The sequence below is a fragment of the Bubalus kerabau genome, chromosome 11 (genome assembly GCF_029407905.1).
Source record: "Bubalus kerabau isolate K-KA32 ecotype Philippines breed swamp buffalo chromosome 11, PCC_UOA_SB_1v2, whole genome shotgun sequence".
Classification (NCBI taxonomy): Eukaryota; Metazoa; Chordata; class Mammalia; order Artiodactyla; family Bovidae; genus Bubalus; species Bubalus kerabau.
In genome coordinates, this window is record NC_073634.1 from 3,319,409 (window position 1) to 3,345,750 (window position 26,342).

At 48.4% G+C, this 26,342-nt stretch overlaps 1 protein-coding gene across 2 annotated transcripts in view; it reads right to left on the reverse strand.

Annotated features, from left to right (window-relative positions):
* FBLN7 (fibulin 7) overlaps positions 1–26,342 on the reverse strand; it is a 57,213-nt gene that overhangs the window by 17,358 nt on the left and 13,513 nt on the right. For both annotated transcript variants that reach the window (XM_055539052.1, XM_055539051.1), the window contains exons 2-3: positions 15,787–15,946; positions 9,800–9,970 (exon numbers count right to left, since the gene is read on the reverse strand). In XM_055539052.1, the coding sequence (XP_055395027.1) occupies positions 9,800–9,970; positions 15,787–15,946 (331 nt within the window). The remainder of the gene's footprint in view (positions 1–9,799; positions 9,971–15,786; positions 15,947–26,342) is intronic.

The following is a 26,342-nucleotide window of genomic DNA, read 5'->3' on the forward strand; positions in this document are numbered from 1 at the left end:
GATAAATCAGCCAGCCAGTTGGTTTCACAGTAACCAAATATCAAGGGGCTACTCTATCAAAGGCAGCTCTTTCAGATGTTGTTTAAAGGTCTCTGAGGAAAGCCTCATGATCCAAAAGTAAGAGAACCAAAGCTTTGCTCTATCTATCTCAAGATAACCTTCCAGATACCAAATCTGGTGCAACACCTCAATTTCTGCAGTCTCCCTGTAGTCTGCCTCTGCAGGCTCTGCCTGCCTCCTTCACCCTCCTTTGTCTGGTTCTGAGCTGTGTCTTTTCTCTCTCTGCCCTCTCCTCTGGGTGCTCTGATCGCTGTCCTGGATTTAAGCAGCACGCGGCAGTGCTCAATGGCTCAGTCACGTCTGACTCTTGTGCAGCCCCTCAGGACTGTAATCCACCAGGCTCCCAGTCAGTGGGATTTCCCAGGCAAGAATATGGGGGCTGGTTGCCATTTCCTTCTCCAGTGGATCTTCCTGGACCAGGGATCCAACCCACATCTCCTGCATTGGCCCGAGGATTCTTAACCACTGAGCCACCAGGGCAGCCCATTTAAGCACCATCATCACGCTAATGTAATTACTCCGAACTGCATTTGTGCGACCCTCCTTTGCCCTTGACTCTAGACTTTACATCCAACTGTTCACTTGGCTGTATTGAGAAAGGTAGTCTCTGGCCCCCCACTGGACCTGGCACCTGCCCTCAACATGAGATGAAGCATTCCTAGGGCCTGTGCTGGGTTTACCACCTCATGCGGCCGTATATTTCCCTTCTTCCTGCTCCACAAGTGCTGTTCAGTCCTGCTGAGGTTGTATGCTGATGGCTCTCAGGTTCACCTGAAGCTCCAGTGTTTCAGATTCCTTGGTGAAGTGGGGAATCCTTCCACTGCACACAAGCAAGCTGCCCTGGGCAATCGCTACTGAGAGACCTGCCCACCCTGGGGGATGGACGCCCTTGGCTGGAACTGATCTTGCACTGTCCAGAAGCATGAAGATAGCGCTGCTTCATCCAGGGCCCGACCGCCTTGTATTTTCCTGGGTGACTCCAATATTAAGATGCAGTGGGCAGAGTGCTTAAAGCCTCCCTGGGACTGGTAACCAGGGCATGATGCTGGGTGTGATGGTCCCTGTGGGTTTAATGAATGGATCTCCACTGCAATGTCACACAGACATATTAATATAACCAAAATGGTATTCTGATCAACGACCTACACACAGGTTTAAAAAAAAAACATCCCCACCATTTACATCCCCACTAACAGGAAAAAGAATGAAATAATGCCATTTGCAGCAACATGGATGCACCTAGAAATGATCATACTAAGTGAAGTCAGTCATACAAAGACAAATATTACATGGTAACCCTTAAATGTGGAATCTAACTAAATATTAATAATACAAGTCAACTCACCTACAAAACAGAAACAGACTCAGACATCGCAAACAAAATTGTGGTTACAAAGGGGAGAGGTGTGCAGGTGGTGAATGAATTTGGAATTAGCAGATACATACTACTAAATATGGGCGTCCCCAGTGGCTCAGTGATAAAGAACCACCTGCCAATGCAGGAGACGCAGGTTGAATCCCTAGGTCAAGAAGATCCCCTGGAGAAGGAAAGGGCAACCCACTCCGGAATTCTTGTCTGGGAAATCCCATGGACAGAGGAGCCTGGCAGGCTACACAGTCCATGGGGTCGCAAAGAGTCAGGCACAACTCTAGAGACTAAACAAGAACAACAACCACTACTATATATATATATATATATATAATAAACAACAAAAATTTACTGTGTAGCACAGGGAAGTCTATTCAGTATCTTGTAATAACCTACAATGGAAAAGAATCTGAAGCTGTACATCTGAAACTAACATACTACTATAAATCAACTATAGTGAAATAAAAACAAGAACAACCAAAAATAAACCTACATCTGTTGCTGGGTCTTCATTGTCTCTGTCCATGGCGCCATGCACCCTGTCACCCCAGATGGAGTCTGGGAACCTTGCCCTCTTTTCCTGCTCACATCCCTAGTGGGATAAGTTCCATGATGCTGTCTCCCAGCTCACTTTCAATCTTCCCTGTCCTCTGTTCAATCTGGCCCCTGGACCTGCTGCTGCTGCTAAGTCACTGCAGTCGTGTCCGACTCTGTGCAACCCCACAGACGGCAGCCCACCCAGATCTCCCGTCCCTGGGATTCTCCAGGCAAGAACACTGGAGTGGGTTGCCATTTCCTTCTCCAATGCATGAAAGTGAAAAGTGAAAGTGAAATCACTCAGTCGTGTCCGACTCCTAGTGACTCGGTGGACTGAAGCCTACCAGGCTCCTCCGTCCATGGGATTTTCCAGGCAAGAGTACTGGAGTGGGTTGCGATTGCCTTCTCCGCCTGGACCGGCTAAGAGCCACCTAAGTGGTTTCCCAGTGTCCATCTCTTCCAGTCATCTCCAGTTCACGTCTACACAGCAACAGTGTGCCCATCAAATTAGTATAGCCCTCTTCTGAAACCTGGCTTATTTTCCCAGAACTACAACCTCCACCACCCACCCAGTCCTCAGGACTATAAGAGCTGGCTCAGGAATCTCTCTACCCAACCTCACTCGTTCTCAGCTCACACGCTGCTCCAGCAACAAGGTTCTATGTTTTACCTTGTCCTTTCCTCAAACATGCCAAATTCTTCCTTCCCTAAGCCTTTGCACGTGTTCCTCCCTCTTTCTAGGATGGCATCCTTCCCATGCCACCCACTAATAACCATCTTCACCTGGTTGGATCCTGCTCATCCTTTCAATCCCAGCATCATTTTCACTGCCTCACAGAGGCCCTCAGCTGCCCTCACCCCGTAGGAGGTTTTACTCCCAGTCCCTTGTTGTCGCGAAGTTGTGTCTCTTTGGCTCTTTGCAACCCCATGAACTGCAGCACGCCAGGCCTCCCTGTCCATCACTGACTCCCGGAGTCCACCCAAACCCATGTCCATTGAGTCAGTGATGCCATCCAACCATCTCATCCTCTGTCATCCCCTTCTCCTCCTGCCTTCAGTCTTTCCCAGTATCAGGGTCTTTTCCAATGAGTCGGCTCTCTTCATCAGGTGGTACTGGAGCTTCGGCTTCAGCATCAGTCCCTCCAGTGAATATTCAGGGCTGATGTCAGTCCTTTCAAAGCACTGACCACAGATGCTGATTTGCTTACTTTTGTGCTCAGTGACCTGTCTTGCCTCCATCTTGGAGTGTGAGCCCTACTCACACTCCAACTTGGGCAGCATCTGTTAGATTCAGCATTGAATCCCTAACATGATGCTTGGTGCACAGCCGGTACCCAGTGAAAACTGGTTGAATGAATGAAGGTTTAAAAAGAGGAGGATGGGCATGAAAAAAGTAAATTTCTTTTCCCCACCATGGTGGACAAGGGTGTTTATTCCTCTCGTGCTGTTTTTTGGTTACCCATGTTGTCCAAGGGACAAGGTCTGTGGTTATGATTTCCTCAGTTCAGGAAGCTTCAAATCTTAAAAATATGCTCTTCTGACTAAGAAGGGAAACAGGGAACTAATCCAGGAAGCTAAATGGCTGCTTTCCATTCTGGAGTTCCGGAGCCTACCTCTGCATTTTTAATGTGTAATTATGTGTCATCTGCTCTCATGCCAAGTTGGGTTCATCACCTTCCTTCAAGCGGTTGACTGGATGGGAGGCTGGGCAATTATTAAAGCACTCCCAAATTTTTCAGCGACACCGAGGTTTGGCATCTTGAGATTAGTTCCCTGTAAACAAGAAGATGATCTCCCCACTGTAGTCACACACAGAGTGACTACAAGACTCCTGAGAAGGTAAATGAAGTGTATAAGCAGTAGCCACTCGTGGGATTCTAGGGCCACTCTGAGGTGGGGAGAAGGGCCCGTTGGATTGTTGAACTCCAGCCCATGTCCTGTCCCCCCATCAACGCTGTCCCACCAAACAGCAGGTAGAAGCACTATTTCTCCTTTTTGACAGGTTTGAGTGGCACCCTTTTGAGGCTTTTACTGGAAATAGCATCCATTAGATAAACTCCTGCTGAGAACAGAAGTGTCGATCAAGCACCGTCCACTCTCTTGGGAAAGGGTCCTGCCCAGCAGCTGATGGGGCACCTTGGTTGTGACACCAGTGTTTCTGTTCCATCACCACCCAAGGGGGAGCTCCATGTCCAGTTTACACTTAAACCATAGGATGAAAGTGTTAGTTGCTCAGTTGTGTCCGACTTGTGACCCCATGGATTGTAGCCCACCAGGCTCCTCTGTCTGTGGAATTCTCCAGGCAAGAATACTGAAGTGGGTAGCCATTCCCTTCTCCAAGGGATCTTCCTGACCCAGGGATCGAACTCCATTGCAGGTGGACTCTTTACCATCTAAACCACCAGGGAAGCACCTAAGATGAAAAACATCCCTCTAAAATTTCAGCATGGACTAGCTGCCACCTCATTCCCTGAGCCAGTTCTTCTCAGGCTTTTAGATAATAATTGTGGCCCTCACAGAAGTCCAGGATGGGCTGCTGCAAGCCGTCCTCAGGCATGGAGGTCAAGGAAGAAGGACTGATGGTTGGGGAGGAGGCTGGGAGGACAGGGGAGACCAAGAACACACGGCGACTCTGGAATGAGCTGGGACGTTCAAGGTGGAGAATGAGAAGCACCGTGTTGGACAAGGGGAAAGGCCAGTAGACTTGCTGGCCATGCTGGGCAGTGGTCCTCCAGGGAGGATGAGCTCCACATCTCAGGAGAGGGGCCTGCTTGGTGGGACTGGGTGCCCTGATGTTTGTCAGGGCTGGCTCAGCCTTCCCAAAACATCAGTGCAGATGGAGGTGAGCATGACTAGTATGTCTCACCTGGTCATACCCTACTGCTGGCTTACAGCTTGCAGTCCTGATTGGCGAGGGTCCAATTGCATCAGTGCCTCAAAATGTTCAATATCCTTCCTGCTTCTGGCAGTGGCAAAAACCAGCGTTTTTAGTGTTTCTTAAAATTCAGTTAACATCACAATCATATGAAAAATGCAGATTTCCCAAGGCCTATCCATAACGATCTCACCCAACTCAGTAAACTTGTTGGGGCATCAGGACTTATGTTTTATAAGCTTTCTGGGTGATCCTGGAGCGCCTGAAAGTTTGGGATCCGCAGCACACAGGCCATGATACAGTAAGACTCCATTTTCCACTAAGAGGGTTGGTCCTGCTGCAAGGAGGTGAGGTGCTATTATATAATTAATAGGTGTAAGCTCAGGAGGGCAGCTGGCAGACATACCCAGGATCCTCTGAGAAGGCACTATTTACAACAGCTAGGCCACAGAAGCAACCTAGATGCCCATCGACAAATGAATGGATATTACTCAGCCGTAAAAAAGAATTTGAGTCAGTTCCAGTGAGGTGGATGAATCTAGAGCCTGTTATACAGATTGAAGTAAATTAGAAAACAAATTTCATATATTAATGCATATATACATTAATATACATGCATAACATATGACACATATTTACGCTATGACATTGGGCTCCTATGGGTCCCAACTTTGTCAAGCAACAATGGATCCCTTTGCTCAAGCCACTTATGACTACATTCCTGAGCCTCCAGTGTTTCTTATTTATCTGCCTAAATATGCATTTTTTCAGCTCTCTTCTCTTATGAACCCATCTTTTCATTCAAACCAGATGATGCTCGCTGTAAATGTGTATCACAACTGAGGGCCAAATATGGATAAGACCTGAGCAAGAAAGAAAAATTCACACAAGGGTAGAATGTGCTTCTGTCCACAGCACTACCAGGAGAGCAGGGACTGGCCTCGTTCTTGTGAAGAACAACACGACAGCACTTGGTCCAAAGGAAGTGAGCATACAACCAACTGCCCCAACTCCAGCCCAGAGACACGGCCCAGAGACAAAGATGTGCGGAAAAGAAGACTTCATCAGCACTGCTGGTGGTGATGGGGAGGGGACTGTCATCCAGGTGTCCACGACAAGGGAACCAAGAGGTGAGATGCCCACACACCTCATGGAAGATGGAGTGGCCATCAGAGGCACCCAGTGCTCAGAGAAAGAAACCAACTGAGGTCTGTAACTCAATGCTAGTCTGACTCTTTGTGACCCCACGGACTATACAGTCCAAAGAATTCTCCAGGCCAGAATACTGGAGTGGGTAGCCATTCCCTTCTCCAGGGGATCTTCCCAACCCAGGGATCAAACCCAGGTCTCCTGCATTGCAGGCAGATTCTTTACCAGCTGAGCCAGCAGGGAAGCCCCAAGTTAGAAGTTCAGTTCAGTTGTTCAGTCGTGTCCGACTCTTTGCAACCCCATGAACCACAGCACGCCAGGCCTCCCTGTCTATCACCAACTCCCAGAGTCCACCCAAACTCATGTCCATTGAGTCGGTGATGCCATCCAACCATCTACCCTCCATTGTACCCTTCTCCTCCTGCCTTCAATCTTTCCCAGCATCAGAGTCTTTTCTAATAAGTCAGCTCTTCACATCAGGTGGCCAAAGTACTGGAGTTTCAGCTTCAACATCAGTCCTTCCAATAAACACCCAGGACTGATCTCCTTTAGGATGGACTGGTTGGATCTCCTTGCAGTCCAAGGGACTCTCAAGAGTCTTCTCCAACACCACAGTCCAAAAGCATCAATTCTTCAGCACTCAGCTTTCTTTATAGTCCAACTCTCACATCCACACATGACTACTGGAAAAACAATAGCCTTGACTAGATGGACCTTTGTTGGCAAAGTAATGTCTCTACTTTTTAATATGCTAACTACTTTCCTTCCAAGGAGTAAGCGTCTTTTAATTTCATGGCAGCAATAACCATCTGCAGTGATTTTGGAGCCCCAAAAATAAAGTCAGCCACTGTTTCCACTGTTTCCCCATCTATTTGCCATGAAGTGATGGGACTGGATGCCATGATCTTAGTTTTCTGAATGTTGAATTTTAAGCCAACTTTTTCACTCTCCTCTTTCACTTTCATCAAGAGTTTAGTTCTTCTTTGCTTTCTGCCATAAGGGTGGTGTCATCTGCATATCTGAGGTTATTGATATTTCTCCCAGCAATCTTGATTTCAGCTTGTACTTCCTCCAGCCCAGTGCTTCTCATGATGTACTCTGCATAGAAGTTAAATAAGCAGGGTGACAATATACAGCCTTGACGTACTCCTTTTCTGATTTGGAACCAGTCTGTTGTTCCAAGTCCAGTTCTAACTGTTGCTTCCTGACCTGCATACAGGTTTCTAAAGAGGCAGGTCAGGTGGTCTGGTATTTCCATCTCCTTCAGAATTTTCCACAGTTTATTGTGAACCACACAGTCAAAGGCTTTGGCATAGTGAATAAAGCAGAAACAGATGTTTTTCTGGAGCTCTCTTGCTTTTTCGATGATCCAGCAGATGTTGGCAATTTGATCTGTGGTTCCTCTGCCTTTTCTAAAACCAGCTTGAACATCTGGAAGTTCACGGTTCACGTATTGCTGAAGCCCGGCTTGGAGAATTAGAAGTTAAAAGTACAGACACCCAAAGCAATGACAATGAAATGCTGCTGCAGTCCCACATCTGCCATAGCTGAGCACACATAAGGGGCTGATCCTGGATGGAGAGCCTTCAAGGTCAAGGCTAAGTCCAGATATTGGCATTTTCAGTGTTTGCAGGTCACATGGCTTGATTTCCTGGGTGGTTCCCAGATAACTCTGAGAGCTGATACCTATCATCAACCTTCAAACCATGGTTCTTTCCAGGAGATGGGAAATGGAAGTCTAGGTCCGTGAATATGGTTCCAGTTGCCCAGGGCCTGTCATATCAACCCGCTTTTGTCTTTAGAGATGGCCTGTTTTCCTGATGTTCATTTATATTTTCAAGTTATTCATGCACTAGAAGTCCTCTCCAAGCTACTCTTCACAATAAACTTACTGATATTTTTTTTTTAATATTTATTTTTATTTATTTGGCTGCATAGAGTCTTAGTTGTGGCATGTGGGAACTAGTTCCCTGACCAGGGATCAAACCCAGCCCCCCTGTATCTTGGGCACAGAGTTTTAGCCACTGGACCACCAGGGAATTCCCTAAACTTACTGATATTTATGTAACATTTGCATTTTCCCCTTCAAAGCTTGGGCAAGTCATGGACATTCTGCCCCAGCAGAAGTCCCATGAATCTTGTTCTGAAAATGACTGGTATCCATGATATTTTGACCATATACTTTTTTTCTTTGACCATGCCAGTTGACATGTAGGAACTTAGTTCCTCATCCTGGGATCAAACCTGTGCCCTCTGAGGTGCAATCATGGAGTCTCAATCACGGGATGGCCAGGGAAGTCCTTGACCACATACTTTTGAAAAGCCAACAAATTATGTGTGCCATGGCTGATTTTCCTCTACCTCAAAAAAGTACTGTTTTCCATGAAAAGGTGCTCAACATCATTCATTATTAGAGAAATTCAAATCAAAACTGCAATGAAGTATCACCTCACACCTTCAGAAAGGCCATCATCAAAAAATCTACAAGCAATAAATGCTGGAGAGGGTGTGAAGAAAAAGGCACCCTCTTGCACTGGTGGTGAGAATGTAAACTGATACAGCCACTAGGAGAACAGTATGGAAATTATTTTCAAAAACTAGGAATAAAACTACATTATGACCCAGCAACCCTGCTACTGGACATATAGGCTGAGAAAGCCATAATTGAAAAAGACACGTGTACCCCAATGTTCACAGGAGCACTATTTACAATAGCTAGGACATGGGAGCAGCCTTGATGTCCATCAGCGGATGAATGGATAAAGAAGGTGCGGTGCATATACACAATGGAATGTTACTCAGCCACAAAAAGGAATGCATTTGAGTCAGTTCCAATGAGATGGATGGCTTGTTATACAGAGTGAAGTAAATCAGAAAGAGAAAAACACAATTCATATATTAAAGCATATATATGGAATCTAGAAAATTGGTACTGATGAACCTATTTGCAGGACAGGCGTAAAAATGAAGATTTACAGAACAGACTTTGGACACAGTGGGGGAAGGAGAGGATGGGATGCATTGAGAGAGGAGCACAGACGCATATCCGCTACATGTCAAACAGAGAGCCGGTGGGGAGCTGCTGTGTAGCACAGGAGCTCAGCCTGGTGCTCTGTGACAACCGTGAGGGGTGGGAAGCCATGAGAGGCAGCGGGGAGGTTCAGGAGGGGAGGGACATATGCGTACTTGTGGCTGATTCATGTTGTTGTATGGAAGAAGCCAACACAATATTGTAAAGCAATTATCCTCCAATTAAAAAAAAAAGTACTGTTTTCAAGATTAGCACAGAGGAAAAAGAAGCCTTTTCATGCGTCCTTCTCAGCTAAATGGTTTCTCCTGCAGCCTGTCTACACCAAGCCCCAATGCAGTCACAAGGGACACCTGAGAAATTTCCTCAGCATATCGATCACCCAGAACCTCGCCATCAAACTGCAGCCCCAGAGCAAGGCAGTCCAGATAAGGAACATCTCTCCGAAGTATCTCCCCTGGCCCCTCCCCAATCCACAGAAGGCTTCTTGCCCCAGCTCTGGGATGAGAGCATATGTCAATCAGTTCAGCTTGTCCTTTAGCTGTGTGACCTTGGGCAAATTCCTTCACCTCTCTATGCATCCATTTCCCTATAGGTAAAACAGGACTAAATCATTGAGAGGGTCTGGCAAGGGATTCTGGAGATAGAGGCCAGCCCAGGCCAGGCATGGAGTGAGTCATCAGACAGCCTGGCTGTGGCTCTGTGTTGAAAAATCAGGGAGAAAGTGTCCCCTGGAATGACCCCTCCCATCCAGCAGGCCCCTGGGAAGGAGGGACTGTACCTTTACAGCGGGGTTGCTCCCCCGTCCAGGTGCCGTTGGGAAGACACACCACACTGCTGGGCCCAACCAGCCGGAAGCCAGGATTGCAAGTAAAATGGACTTCGTGATCCACTAAGTACTTGCTTCCAAACTTTCTGCCATCCAGAGGGGCATTCAGAGCAGGGCAGGAAACTGTAAGGAAGAAACGAAGGCCCACAAGCATTTAGACATCATTCTACATTACAATCTATAAGGAAGGCTGAGTGCAGACTGATGCTTTGGAATTACGGTGCTAGAGAAGACTCTTGAGAGTCCCTTGGACATCAAAGAGATCAAACCAGTCAGTCCTAAAGGAAATCAATCCTGAATATTCATGATGCTGAAGCTGAAGCTCCAGGTCTTTGGCCATTTGATGCGAAGAACCAACTCACTATAAAAGGCCCTGATGCTGGGAAAGATTGAGGGCAGGAGGACAAGGGGGCAACAGAGGATGAGATGGCTGGATGGCGTCACCGACTCGATGGACATGAATTTGAGCAACCTTCGGCAGATAGTGAAGGACAGGGAAGCCTGGCGTGCTGCAGACCATGGGTTTGCAAAAAGCCAGACAAGACTGAGTGACTGAAGAGCAACAACTGGATTACAGTGGGCTTCCCCAGTGGTTCAGCTGAAAGAATCTGCCTGCCAACGCAGGAGATGCGGATTTGATCCTGGGTTGGGAATATCCCCTGAAGAAGGAATTGGCAACACACTCTAGTATTCTTGCCTGGGAAATCCCACAGACAGAGGAGCCTGGAGGGCTACAGACATAGGGTCACAAAAGAATCAGACACGACTTAGTGACTAAACAACAACAAACTGGATCACAAGCTTCTCACCCTCAGCACCCTCAGGCTGAGCGCCTGCTACAAGCTGTGCACTGGGCTCCACTTCCTATTTTTTATTACATTTTTTGGCTGCACCACAAAGCTTGCAGGGTCTTAGTTCCCCGATAAATGATCTAACTCAAGCCCTTGGCAGTGACAGCTCGGAGGCCTAGCCACTGGACTGGCAGGGAAGTCCTTGGACTGCACATTCAAAATACTACCTGTCACTAAATACTCAAAGCACTCTCGGGCACAGGTAATGCATGCCCACTTGGTGACAGATGAGGAGATGGTGGCTCAGACACACTCTCGTGTGCAGGGCCTGGCACTGTGGGAGGGTGGGAGCTGGGACCCCTGCAGGGCCCACTTGCTCCTTCTGCTCTCTCAGAGCCCCAGCTCCCCAGGGTCTCCTTGGTTCTCCCAGACAGGCCATTTACAGCCCCATCTCCAGGCCCTGGTTTTTGCCCTTTTCTCTGCCTAGAATGTTTTCTCCCCCAGGACTGCCCATCTCTGGCGGCTTCTCACTATCTAGGTCTTGACTTGAATGCCCACCGCCTTCCAGGGTATTCTCTGACCATCATGATCCACTAAGATTCCTCCCCTGCCCATGACCTCATTTGACTTTCTTATAATGTTTGTAACGGTTGGCATTTCTTATCGACATGTTTGTTTGTACATTTGATGTCAGTCTACCCCTCAGAAGTTCCAGGGGGGCAGAGACCTCACCTGACCTCCTGTCCCATGTGTATCCCCGTCACCAGCGTGTAGTGAAAACCTGGTAAATAATTCTTGACCAAATGAGTGAATGAAAAATTGTTTATTGTATTCTTACTGTCTGCCAGGCACCCTGTTAGGAGTTTGAGACAATTAGTGAACAAACAGATGAAACTCAGCTCTCGGGAAGCCTCCTTCCATCAGGGAAGACACTCGACAAGCAAGATCCACAAGCAAATGGCAGAGTGTAACAAGAGGTGACAAGTGCCATGTAGAAAATAAAGTAGGGAATAGCATAGGGGAAGCCAGAGGAGGGGTGTATTTTGGGTATAGTGGTCAGGGGAGAGCTCCTTGGGACAAAGAGCTGAAGAAGCTAAAGGCATGACCATGCAGGTATCCAAGGAAGATAGAGGGATCAAGTCAGTGCAAAGGCCGTGAGATAGGCATGTGCCTGGCAAGTCTAAGGAATGTCCGGGAGACCACCACGACTGCAGTGGCATGAACAAGTGGACAGCAACTGGGCATGAAGACAGAGAGGCAATAGGGAGTGAGAGACAGCCGTGTCACGTGGCATCCCAGAGGAGACAAAAGGCCGCGTAACTTGCTCTTGGTGTGCAACGGGGCTGGAGAGGGGAGGCGGTCCCTGTTCCTCCCCAACCTGCAGCCAAGCTCCACTCATGGTCCACGCTGGTCTAAAGGAAGGCTGCCCCAAGTTAGGACAGCTTGGGTTCAGATTTGTCTGAGCTGGAAATTCGGAGTCACTTCTAACTCGTTTTTAAGGTAAGATCCAAATGGCATTTGTAAAAGTACTTTCAGGGTTTTAGACAGATGAAAACAAAGCTGTTGCTTCAGCTGTGTAGGCTGTAGTTTGTGATGGAGAACAGCTCAGCATCTACTAGGAGGACAGCATCTGCCCACACATCGCTCCAGGGGCGGGGGAGCAGCCACTTGCATCTCTGCCCCATATCCCCACCCCCGTGTCCTGGGAGAAGAGTGGGAGCTGGTTCACTCCCTGAGGACTCTCAGTGCCCTTTGGGTCCTGGAGAACGTTTGACAATTGACACGTGACCTTCTGTTAGTGAACTTCCAAGTGAGCACCCACGGTAATGACCTTGTGAGCAGAAAGCCAGGCGAACCCACATCCCAACACTTGGGCACCCCCAGCTCGCTGCTTCAGTCCCTGCAAGTCCACAACTTTATATTTCTCTTTGAAAAATCTCCTACTCTATTGTGCTGAAGAGGATTCAAAATGCTTTGGGGGAAAGGAGTAGGGTCTCTCTGGGGAAGAGACATCTTTAAAACCCTCAAAGAAAACTTAGCCGCTGGAGCAACTCACAGGCAAATGGTATGAGAATGGATGGAATCATATCTCCACATGGCTCCATAATGCAAGGATCAAACCTGAGTCTCCTGCATTGCGGCAGATTGTTTACCATTTGAGCTACCTGAGCAGGCCCCCAAACATGTCATCAGACTTAGTGAATGGATGTGCATGCAAAGTTGCTGCAGTCGTGTCCGACTCTTTGTGACCCCATGGACCGTAGCACGGCAGGCTCCTCTGTCCATGGGACTCTTTCGGCAAGAATACTGCAGTGGGTTGCTGTACCCTCCTCCAGGGCATCTTCCCAATCCTGGGATCGAATCCACATCTCTTGTGCCTCCTGCATTGGCAGGTGGTTCTTTACCAAGAGCACCACCTGGGAAGTCCCAATGAATGGATACAGATTCAATAAAAATCAATTTTCAGGCATTTCCCAAATAGTAGCCAAAGGATTCTGTTGGGTGGGAAGACATGCCCCTTGGCTGGTTCATTTCATCATGATCGTCTCTTGGTGAGCCTACAGGGCCTCCACCATCCCAGAGGATGTAACGTGTAAGAAAGAGCTCAGCAGGAAATCAATCCTGGCGATCTAGGGACGTTATTGGAATGAGGCTGCGGAGATAAGTCCTAAAGCTGATGGACTGTAAAGTTTTCAGGAAAGAAAGGCTGGGAAAATAGGAGGGAGATACTCAGAAATAAACCGGAAAGAAGGCCAAGAATTCTCCGGGACTGGAAATTATTCTTCCTGACTCCCAAGCAAATGCCCTTTTAAAAAAAAGAAAAGGTAATTTTCCTTCTGCCTGCAGTGTGATCTGGGGCAAGCCTCTGGCTTCCCCTGGGCACCTGTCAGCGCCCTTTACCCTGCAAGGCGGTGCTGACAGCTGCCCGCCCCCATGTCCAACGCACGAGAAGACAAAATGCATGGCAGCGATTCTTTAAAAAGAGAATTGGCCACTTTTTTTTTTTAAGGTGTGTCCTGTGGGATCCTGGTTCCCTGATCCTGAACCCATGACCGTAGTGCAGAGTCTTAACCACTAGACCACCAGGAATGTCCCAAGAATTGGCCACTTTAAAAAGGTCTCACATAGCTCAGGAAAGAAAGACCTTGAACCCAGCAGCAAGAGGATTAGTAATTTAACCATAGCTATGTTTCTTTTTAAATATATATATATATATATATACACACATATATATGTATTTATTTGGCTGTGCTGGGTCTTAGTTGCAGTACATAGGATCTTCAGTCTTGGCTACGGCATGAAGGATCTTTTTTTCAGTTGTGGGATCCAGTTCCCTGACCAGGGATCGATCCCTGGTCCCCTGCATTGGGAACACAGTCTTAGTCACTGGACTACCAGGGAAAACCCTTACCTTTTTTTTCTGTATTCATGGACAGGGACCTCAAAGATGGGCAGGGCAGTTGTAGAAATTCCCTTCTGCAGGTTTTTCTTGGAAACTCCCAGAAACCCACAGGCACTCTGATCCCATGAAAACAGGAAGGGCCAGTGCGGTTGAGCCTCAGCAGTGAACAAAATCCCCAGAACAGAACCCACTATCACTAACTCACGTTTCTTGGCCTCAATTTCCACATCTGCAGCCGAAAGGAGGGATGCCACGCTGGGACAAGCCTCAGCGAAGGCCACAGCCTCTCGGCACCTTGGAAAGTGTGAGGCATTTGGCCACCAGGTCCAGCTCTGCACCCATGCAGCCAAAGAAAACAGGAGTTGACTCAGGGCTGTGGAGACTCTAGATTTGCTACCAGAGTCTGCAAAGGTAGAAAATCCAACCCAGGAAATTCATCTCACACCACCAAGGAGGCCCTTGAGAAAGGCATCTTAAGTGAGTGAAGACGTCAGATATTCCTCAGGCTGAGGACTTAAACAAATATACGACAACCCACTGCCCCACCCAACCCCCACAACCCTGTGTGCATGTAAGCAAAAGTGTTAGTCCATCAGTCATGTCTGACTTTTGCAACCCCATGTATTGAAGCCCAACAGGCTCCTCTGTCGATGAGATTCTCCAGGCAAGAATACTGAAGTGGGTTGCCACACCCTCCTCCAGGAGATCTTCCCAACCCAGGGATCAAACCAGGTCTCCCAAATTGCAGGCAGATCCTTTACTGCCTGAGCCACCAGGGAAGGCAAGAATACTGAAGTAGGTAGCCGTTCCCTTCTCCAAGGGAATCTTCCCAACCCAGGGATTGTTCCCAGGTCTCCCATATTGCAGGCAGATTCTTCACCGCATGAGCCACCAGAGTCGTCATGACTTAAACAAACATACAACAGGCTCCCTGACCCCTGTCACCCTGAAGAGAGGCCAGAAGAAATGCAGCCTCCCATGCCAGGCCTTGACAGCGTGCAATCCATTACTGGGAGAACCAGGAAAGGCCCAGTGTCTGTCAGAGTCCTACCCCAGGGGAAGGGGTCTGGGGGCAGGGGGGAGGGCAGCAGAGACAAATGCAAATTGCCCTCAGCAGCCCCTCCAGCCCAACCCACTGCACTAACAGGGGGCTCGTGGAAAAGGAATAATTTTCACGCCTGGAAAACAGAAGCAGTGCTGGTTTGTGGGCTGTACCCGGTGGGCCACAGGAGTGCGAGATATTAATGATGGGGAAGCCATGAGTGTTCAGGGAGAGTGTATGTGGGACCCCTCTTTGCTTTTCATTCAGTTTGCTGTGAAATGACAACTGCTCTAAAAAAATAGTCTATTAAATGACAAAACAAGAAAAATGAACCAACTAGGGTCTCTCCTGATGGGGATGCAGGCTCTGAAAGTTGTGCCTTTCGACCATTCTCTGGAGAAGCTATGCGTGGGGTTCTCCAGTCAAGAACACTGGAGTGGGTTGCCATTTCCTCCTCCGGGGGATCTTTCCGACCCAGAGATCGAACCCGAGTCTCTTACATCTCCTGCATTGGCAGATGGGCTCTTTACTACTAGTGTCCCCTGGGAAGCCCCGATGATAGCGGGGAAAGTGGCAAATGCCTTCCTAGCACCCAGCCCCAGACAGAAGGCGAGGCTGGGAAGGCCTGAGAATCAATCCAGCCATGGGAGATAGTAGCAGGGAGAGGACCCCCCGGGCTCGGGGCGCTGACCTGGGGACCCACCTGGGGGCGTATCCGGGCCCGCCTTGCTCACAGAGCTCTGCAGCGCCGCCAGCCGGCTCTTCATGTGACGGACGCCCTCAGCGAAGCGTGTCTCCTGGCCTTTCAGCAACTGCTGCAGGTGGCGGATAGCCGTGAGGAACTGCTGTTTGTTGAGACAGTTCTGGGGAGAGGAAAAAATATTCATCAGCACCACTAGCATGGGGGGCCAGCGGTCACCGGGACCCTGGGCTCTAACACCCTGGGGATCCGCTGAGCACAATGCAGAAGCGGCCCCGCTGGTGTCCCGACAATGTATCTGGTGAGGTCCCCAAAAAGCACTCCCCAGCTCCTCCCTCAGCGAAAATAAAGCTCCGATTTTCAGAGTGCAGGGCAGAAGTGATGACTCTAAGTGATTGGGTGGTAGAAGAATTATCTGAACGCAGTGTGCCTTATATGAGTGGTCTTACTTCAAAGACCGCCCCCGCCCCATCCCGCTAATTCTTCACTCCAAGTTAATGCTCTGAAATCTGGGCCTTGAGGAACTTTTTCTTTCTTTATCCTTTGGCTTTTTTATTCTACCTTGGACATTTTTAAGCAGATGGATGATATAACATAAAACAGGCAAATCAGGGAAGCCCAGTGGTTCCCATTCTTTTGAAAATGTAACAGGGCACAGGACTTCCCTGGTGGTCCAGTGGTTAAGAATCTACCTTGCAGTTCAGGGGATGCAGGTTCGATCCCTGGTTGGAGAACTAAGATTCCACATGCCTTGATGCCACTAAACCCTGGAGCAACAACAGAAGACCCCATGTGACTCAAGGAAATCCCATATGCCACAACTAAACACCCGACACAGCCAAATAAATAATTAAGTATTTAAAAAAATACAACAGGGCAAGTTCAGTTCAGTTTATTCACTCAGTTGTGTCCAACTCTGTGACTCCATGAACTTCAGCATGCCAGGCTTTCCTGTCCATTACCAACTCCCCAAACTTGCTCAAACTCATGTCCATCAAGTTAGTGATGACATCCAACCATCTCATCCTCTGTCGTCCCCTTCTCCTCCTGCCTTCAATCTTTCCCAGCATTGGAAAATCTTTCCCAGCATTGGAAAATGCTGGAGAAGGAAATGGCATACCACTTCAGTATTCTTGCCTTGAGAACCCCATGAACAGTATGAAAAGGCAACAGGGCAAGTAAGAAGAATTAAAGGAGTATTCAGTTAAAGTTAATGCTGAGTTCTAACACATTTTGAAAAGCTCAAAAAACAGAAGAAGGAGGCATGTGCTTATCACGATAGAAACTAACTTTAAGCAACACTTGGTATCATGCCTGGTGATAAAAATCTCAAGGTTTCTGATCCTAATGGGGGCTTCCCAGGTGGTGCTAAGTGGTAAAGAACCCACCAGCCAATGCAGTAGATATAAGAGATGGGGGTTCGATCCCTGGGTTGGGAAGATCCCCTGGAGGAATGCATGGCAACCCACTCCAGTATTCTTGCCTGGGAAATCCCATGGATAGAGGAGCCTGGCGGGCTACAGTCTGTGGTGTTGCAGAGAGTCGGACACGACTGAGCAACTGAGTGTGCACTGATCCTAATTGCCCTTAAGAGCCAGGACGTGAACAGGAGGAAGGGAGAGGTGAGGACTCCCTGGTGGTCCCGTGATGAAGACTGGGCTTCCAGCACAGAGGGCACAGGTTCAATCGTTGATCCAGGAACTAACGTCCCCCATGCCAAGGTGGGGAGGGTGCAAAAAAATTAATAGACAAATAAGGACATTGCCTCACTGGGAACAAAAAGAAAGAAAGAAAGGAGAGGTGAGTACAGTGGGCAGAGATAGGACAGGCCCTGGTTCACATGTTGCACATTACCTCAGCATAGCCTAGTCCAACCTGACTCACATGACCTGCACGGAACAAAGGAGAGTGGGATGATGGAAACCTCTGGGGATAGGCTTGTGAATCCGCTTTTATTTTTTTATACTTAATTTTTTTTCCTACAATGATTATTAACTTTATAAATAGAAAAAAAGGTTTCAAAGGTGGCCAGCAGCCGGCAGCTGGGAGGCACGTGGCCTCTGCAGCCTGGGTGGCTTCCAGCATCACCAGTGGAGCGCTGCCGCTGCGGCGGAGACGGAGCCGCGGCCGCTCTCCCAGGGCGGGTGCCAGGCCGCCGCACCTTGGAGATCTCACCAAACACATGGCTCACTGCTCCGGGTCAATGGATGCTTTTGACAAAGCTGAATCCCCAGTTGCCCCTGGAGCTCATTAATCCATGGGGGCTCCTTGGCCTCCACCCTAAAACCAGGGCCTGACTGGGCCTGGCCCCAAACACAACTGTTGGGAAGTGAACTTTTGTTTGCTTTCCTTCTCTCTCCCTCCTTGTGGTCCTTCCCACGCAGGCCCTGGGCACCCGGCAGTGATCTCCTGCAGTCCCTGACCTGCCCAACATGGTGCACCCATCCACCCAGATCAGACTTTGCACACCCACCTTCCTTCCCTTTAAAAAAACATAATAATAATAAGAAGCTGCTTCCAGAGATGCTGCCCCATATCATGTGTGATTCACATTTGTGAAGTTCCTCATAGTGTACCAAGCTATATGCTACTCCTAAGAGGACAGAGGAGCCTGGAGGGCTACAGTCCATAGGGTCGAAAGGAATTTGACGAGACTGAAGCGACTGAGCACACTAAAGGACTACTGGCTGGCAGCAGCCCTGTGAAGAAAGCCTGGGACTGTCTCTGTTTCACAGTCAAGATACAGAAGCTGGAATTCAAGCAACTTGTCCCGAACCATGTAGCCTGTGAGCAGCAGCTCCAGGCTGGGGACCTGCTGACTCCAATCCATCGCGCCCACCAACAAGCTGTGCCTCTGTTGGTGTCTTACGCCTTAGCGTGCTCAGTTGCTCAGTCGTGTCTGATTCTGCAACCCCATGGACTGTAGCCCACCAGGCTCCTCTATCCATGGGATTCTCCAGGCCAGAACACTGGAGTGGGCTGCAATTTCCTCTTCCGGGGATCTTCCCAACCCAGGGATCAAGCTCAAGCCTCCCACATTGCAGGCAGTTTCTTTACCACTGTTTCACAAATGCCTCTGTGTGGTGAATGTTCTTGATTAGTCTGCATGAGGGATTGATCACTCTGTGACCCAAGCTAAATATCCCACAAGAGTGGATTTCTAACTCCTGTGTGGATTCCAGGTTGCGAGCATGAGCAGTGGAGACAGGAAGTGGGGTGGGTGGAGTGGAAGAGACAGCTTCATACACTGAGCCAGGCCAGCAGCTGCCTCCAGGGCATGACAGCTGGGAGAGGGCAGTCCCAGGGGACAGGGAAGGGCTAAGTTTCAAAGTAGGAGATGTTAGATCAATGCCAAGGCTTCTGCCGGGAACCTGGCATGGAGGACATGGGACTCTAGTCAGTACAGAAGGAAAGACCGCGGGAGTGGAAATAAAGGGACCTCTGGGAAGCCAAGTGAGTCGAAACTCAGTGCTCCCAGGTCCAGACACACCGTGCTCTGCTTGTGTTGGCCCTGGCCTGGAGCCCCGCCTACCTATGCACCATGAGTGGCGGGCACCACTGGCTGTGCTCGACGTGCTCGTTACAGGTGACGTGTGCTCATCTCTAGGCTTTCCAGGGGGCACTGGTGGTAAAGAACACTCCTGTCAATGCAGGAGACGTAAGAGACGTGGGTTCGATGTTTTGACCCCTAGGTTGGGAAGATCCCCTGGGGGAGAGTCCCATGGACAGAGGAGCCTCTGCGCTACAGCCCGTGGGGTCACAAAGAGTCGGACACGGCTGACGTGACTTAGCAAGCACATGCTTATCTCTCCAGTCACAATGGGAAAGCCTCCCAGATCAAGTACACTAAGGCCACGCAAAGGTGGAGACAGAGGAGGAAGGTGGTGGGCAGGCTTGATGAGGGAAAGTCAGGAAACCTTAGCCATCCCTGCCTCCAGCCTCACTAGGGTGATGCTAACAGAATTAAGTGTTAAAGATCCTGTGATCAATTAACTTACAACCAAGGAGCCAAGAACAAATAATGGCAAAAGCACAGTCTCTTCAATAAATGGTGCTAGTGAGGAATGGAGTATTTCCTGCCATACTAAACAAGGATGTCACAGTCATCAGTGATTGCAGGCCTCCAATGTGACCCTGTGAGCCCTAAGGGCACTCAGGAAGAAGAACACGGGAGATCTAGCAGCCATGAGACTATAGGCACTCCCTACGGTGAGCCCCAAGGAAGCTTAGGAAGTATAAAACACTTGATACCCGCCCCAGAGAGCTGAGGTGCATTTAGAAAGGAACGATTTCAGTGAGCCCAGACTCTTGCATCTTCACATACACAGAAAGCACTAAATTCCTTAACTTGGGATATCTGGTTTTCTTTAACGATAATCTTTTGATGTTTAGACGACCAGCTATTTGTTGCAAAACTTGTATATAGTCTGGTTCGTCCCCTCGCCTCCTCAGAGTCATTCTCTCTGGGTTGCTTGAGATACTGCCTCCCAGGCTTGAAGTCCTAAGAATTCTCACCAAATAAAACATAACTCTCACCTTTTAGGTTATGAATATTTTTTAAGTTGACACTGGGAAAAACTGGACAGTAACATGCAAAAGGATGAAACTAGACCGCTGTCTCACATCCTCCACAAAATTCACTCAAGTTATACTGAAAATGTAAACAGAAGACCTGAAACCATAAAACTCCTAGAAGAAAACACAGGCAGTAAGCTCTTTGACGTCAGACTTGACAGTGACTGTTTTTTGGATTTGACACCAAAAGTAAAGGCAATGAAAGCACTCATAAACAAGTGAAGCCAAATCCAACCGGGAAGCTTCTACACATCAAAGGAAACCAGCGGCAAAATGAAAGGGCAATCTGCAGAACGGGAGGGAATACTTCCAAGTCATCTGCAAAACTTCTGACAAGGGGTTAATATCCAAATTACGCAAAGAGCTCATATAATGCAAGAGCAAAAAACAAGAAAAAAAACAAAATACTTTGGCTACCTGATGTGAAGAACCGACTCCTTAGAAAAGACCCTGATGCTGGAAACGATTAAAGGAAGGAGAAGAGGGTGACAGAGAATGAGATGGTTGGATGGCATCACCGACTCAACGGACATGAGTTTGAGCAAGCTCCAACTCAAGTTGGTGAAGGACAGGGAGGCCTGGCATGCTGCAGTCCATGGGGTCTCAAGGAGTTGGACACAACTGAGTGACTGAACTGAACTGAAACAAAAACCTGATTTTAACATGGGCAAAGGTTCTGAATAGTTTTTCCAAAGAAGACATTCCAAAGACGGCCAACAGGTACATAATAAGATGCTCAACATGACTAATCATCAGAGAAATGCAAATCAAAACCGCAGTAAGTATCACCGCATTCCTGTTGAATGGCTGTTATAGAAGAAACAAGAAATAACAAGTACTGGTGAAGATGTGGAGAAATGTGAACCCTCATTCCCTGTTTGTGGGAAAGTAAATTGGTGCAGCCACAATGGAAAACAGATTGGAGTTTACTTAAAAAATTAAAAATAGAACTACCATATGATCTAGCAAGGAAATCCAACCAGTCCATCCTAAAGGAAACCAGCCCTGAATATTCATTGGAAGCACTGATGCTGAAGTTGAAACTCCAATACTTTGGCCATCTGATGCAAAGAGCTGACTCATTTGAAAAGACCCTGATGCTGGGAAAGATTGAAGGTAGGAGGAGAAGGGGACGACGGAGGATGAGATGGTTGGATGGCATCACAGACTCCATGGACATGAGTTTGGGTAAACTGCAGGAGTTGGTGATGGACAGGGAGGCCTGGCGTGCTACAGTCCATGGGGTCACAAAGAGTCAGACACAACTGAGCGACTGAACTGAATTGATGATCTAGGAATTCCAAAGGAAACAAAGTTATATCTTGAAAAGATAATACACACCCCCATGCCCATTGCAGAGTTATTTTCAATAGCTAAGACATGGGAACAACTTTAATGTCCACTAGCAGTAAAGACCCAGCACAGCCAAAGGTAAATAAATTAATGAATTTTTTAAAAGCTGATGAGAGTAGATTTTTTTTTTTGGCCACGCAGCCTGTGGGACCTGCATTGGAAGTACAGAGTCTTAACCACCAGACTACCAGGAAAGTCTCTTAAAAGAACAGATCTCAAAAGCTCCCATCATGAGAAAAAAACTGCAACTATGTGAGGTGATGGGTGTTAATTAAATTTACTGTGGTGATCATTTCACAATACATATGTATATCAAATCATTATTTTGTATATACCTTGGACCGTGTGGTGTGCGTGTGTGCTTATTCGTGTCTGACTCTTTGCGACCCCAAGGACTGTAACCAGCCCAGTTCTTTTCATGGGATTTTCCAGACAAGAACACTGGAATGGGTTGCCATTTCGTCCTCCAGGAGATCTTCCTGACCTAGGGATCAAGCCCATATCTCTTGCGTCTCTTACACTGGCAGGCGGGTTCTCTACCACTAGAGCCACTGGGGAAGCCCCATATCTTGGACTAATACAATGCTATCACACATTTATATTATATTATGTAATTTTATCTCAATAAAACTGGGAGAGGGAGGAAAAATAAAGTTCACAAGGGGAAAAAAAGGGAGATCCTTGTCCTCTTGGCAAGCTAGCTTGGCAGGGGCAGAAGCAGGGTGCCAGAGCAGTGGAAAGAATGATTGCTTGAGGTTTAATGGGTTTATGCAGCCGCTGCTACTAACAGGCCAGCTCCTTGATCCCAAATTGCTAGAAATGGAGCCCATGGGCGCCACGCTCAGAATCTGTCACCTGTAGGGACCTCAGCAATGGCATAACTAAATTCATCTGCAGAGCAGAGGGATAGGCTAGAAACCTTCAGACCGAGTCAAGGGCTCAAGAGGTCTGCATTATATGGACATACGGGGACAAATGAAGTCACGAGGTAGGGGCTGAGAACCTAAGCATCCCCCCTTTTCAAACTGAGAAAACTTTGTCAATTTGCTTGGTCAGAAAAAGAAAGCATACTTTCTGCAAAACCACTCAAAATCCAGAAGAACACATCAGAACAAAGGACAAGTCCCGTGACCACAGACAACCACCGTTCACGTTTAGTGTGGTTTTAACATTTGGATCAGATACACACTCACACACGCAAAAGCGTCACCTGACAGTTGCTGGACCACGGATGCAGGCTCCACGTTAGTTCTTTATTCTTGGCTCCAAGTTGTTGGTTTCCACACCAACAAGCAGAGCAAAAGTCAGACCCTGCACCTCAGTCTGCTTCTGTCCCTCTGTGTTCTTTTCAGTCCACTTCCGTTTGTCTGCCCACTTCCCCTCCCATGCCCACCAATATGTGCTTTCGGCCAAGAGAAGCCACACAAGGGAACAGACCATTTCCTTCTTTGTAAACGTAGGCAACGGGGCTTTGAGGGGCTTCAAAGGCCTGCGAGGCTGCAGGACAAGAAACAGGCTGGACCATCTGGTGTCACCCACCTGCATTTCAGCCTGGCCCCGCCATGGCGACTGCTGGCTTCCCATCTCAGGGTCCCAGACCCTAACTGTAAAAAAGAACCTCCCACTTAGGTGGGAAGGCTCACCAAAGCTGTGACTGGGTGAAGGTCAAGTCTGGATGGGGCCGACAAGAAGAGGGGTCCACACCAGGGAAGGAAGGCCTATCTTAGGGCCCCCACTTTCCCAGGTCTCTTCCAGGACCTCACTTTTTAAAATTTTTACTGTTTGGCTACACCATGCACATATGGGATCTTAGTTCCCCGACCAGAGATCAAACACGCACCCCCTGCACTGGAAGCCCAGTCTTAACCACTGGACCACCAGGGAAGTCCCTAGGACCCTCACTTTTAATATTTTTCTCAAAGAGCTCCTCAAATGGCCTAAATTTGCATCCTTTCAATACTGGTCTCCATCCATGCTTGGCGTAGACTGTTGACAATAAATAATGAAAATTAGTTCTCATTTCTTTGAATTAATAACTTATTTGTAATGCGACCAAGAAAAGACATTCAGTGAAACTCTCCCATCCTTGAGGAGAAGAAAATCAAGATTTCCCATTTCTGGTATCAAAGTCTCCTTCAGAGCACTGGGCCTTCCAGTGAATTTAAACACCGAGAGTGATGTTTGCAGAGAAGACCAGAAGCAGAGAGAGGAGTAGCAACAGCAGTCATTCCACCCGCTCTTTCCGAGCTGGGGTGAAGGTGGCAGAGATGGTTCCAGAACACACCAGCCAATGTTGACAGCCAGGTGGTAAGGGGCTGGGTCTAAGGTTTCTGGGAGCAAGGAGGTCACAGAACTGTACTCTATCCACCCCACGCCACATCCAGGGAAAGTCTTGCCTATCTTCTTTCCAACTCACCCTCTTACAACATTCATTCTGATGGATCTGGTGGGGATACTTCAGAGGTTAAACACTCCTCTTCCTGGGAGACTCAGCAGCTCAGAGACCCCACCTGTTGGCCCAGGGTTGGACACAGACAAAGACAGTTTGTGTTCCCAGCTCATTGCAACCCCGTGCCAGAACTCGGTGGGTGGACCCTCCCACCCCATCCAGGCCTCCTTGCCGCCTGGGCTCAGTTTACAAATGAAGCCCAGTTCTCAAAGCACTGAAGTGCCAGGGCATGCCAGATTGGTGGGTGGAGGTGTCCTTGAGGCTCTGTTCTCACGTGACCTGGCTTGATGGCCATCCTCACATCAGTCTTGGTAAGGAGACTATTTCTAAAAGCCACCTCAGTGACAACAGAACCCCAGGCCCCTCCAGGCGGCTGCAGATGACCCCTTGGATCTCGGATGGGCTGTCTTGCATTGGTTTCCTCTAAGCCACAGCTATGCATCACATCAGCATGTTGTTAATGGGAACACAGATGTTTTGATGACTTTAGGTCTATGAAAGGATAGAGCACACTTGCCAAGCGTGTGCCTGCTAGCCAAGGCTTGAGGCCCTCTGCATGTGAGTCATGTAGAATTCACACATGTTTTTTTCCTCTGAAAGATTTTTTTTTAAACTTTAGACCAAATCAGAAGCAGGTTATAACTCCCTGACTTCTCTCATCCCCGTGACCTTGACTCAGCAACTACACCGAAGAGGAAAGAAAGGTCACTTCTGGGGGAAGTGGGGGAATTTTAGGGGGCAGCTGCCCAAGGCCATTATCTTAGGGTTCTCCAGGAAAAACAGAATCAAGGAGAACCAATTGTATTGGGTTGGCCCCAAAGTTCATTCAGATTTTTCCATAACATCTTATGGAAAAACCCTAATGAATTTTTTGAGCCAACTCAATATATGCACATCTCCTGTAGTGAAACAGTGAGAAGGAGAGAGATTTAAGGAACTGGCTCCTGCAGTGTGGGGGCTGGAGACCTGGGAAGAGCTGGTGTTGCATATCCAAAGGCTGTCTGAAGGCAGAACGCTCTCCTTCTCCCAGGACCTCAGTCTTTGGGATGAAGCCCACCCTCCTTATGGAAGGTAACCTGCTTTACTCAAAGTCTACAATTAACACTCATCACATCTAAAAAATAGCTTCATCGGGACTGGTGTTTCACCAAATATGTGGGCACCATGGCCTAGCCATTTCACAGCTTAGAGAAACTGAGGCTCAGGGTATCTGGCTGATGGATGGTGGGGCTGCCTTCCCTGCCACACCGCGTCCAGTCCACCCTCTGAAGAGCACATTGTGCCCATTTCTTAAGCCCGAAAGAACCAGGACGAGGGGCTCAGAGGAGGCCCCAGTTTGCCAGAGGACCCTCTCAGCGCCCCGGCAGCTCTCTCCCAACACACATGCACAGACCCTTCTGGGAACGTCGGCCCAGGTGTGTGCACATTCACACATGACCTCAGATTTCTGAGACCTGTGAAAGTGAATGATGTGGATCTGACCTGGTCTCCTGGGGCTTATGCAAAGAGGTGGAGGGGGACGGGCCTGGTCTTGGCCGCCAGCACAGGCAGAAGGGAAGGGAAGGATGGGCTGGCCGCAGTGGGCGTGGCCACGCTTGAGAGGAGGAGCTTCAGAAGACCCGCCCTTAGAGAAATTCATCTGCATGGTTGTGAAGGGCTGAATAACAGATGTGGTATATTTTCAGATCTTTCTACCCTCCCTAGTGAAAAATCCCAAGCATTGCTGGGTGAGCAGGTAGACGTGAGATGAAAACCATCCTGTCCTGGACCTGTGTCCCACCTGCTCCTCCCGGGCCCTCCTGCAATCTAAGCTTCCCGAAGACAGAGGTCAGAGGCCACACTGCATCACTTCCTTGTTTCCACTCGCCAGTGGCTCCCCACCCATGAAAATAAAGGCAAACTCCTCTCCACGTCACTGACAGGGTGGATTCTTTTCCTGTTGCTGCTCTAACAAATCAACATAAATCCAGCCACTTAAAACAACACATTTATTATCTTACAGTCTGGTAGGTCAGAACTCCAACATGGGTCTTGCTGGGCTAAAATCAGGGTAAGACTCTTAGATTCCCTGAATAAGAACATAGATATCTTGGAGGGGGGAGCATTATTCTGCTTCCAACGTTGTGTGATCAAGCCCTGCCACCTCCAACAGTGCCCAGATCGGACACCTTCTGGGTTCCAA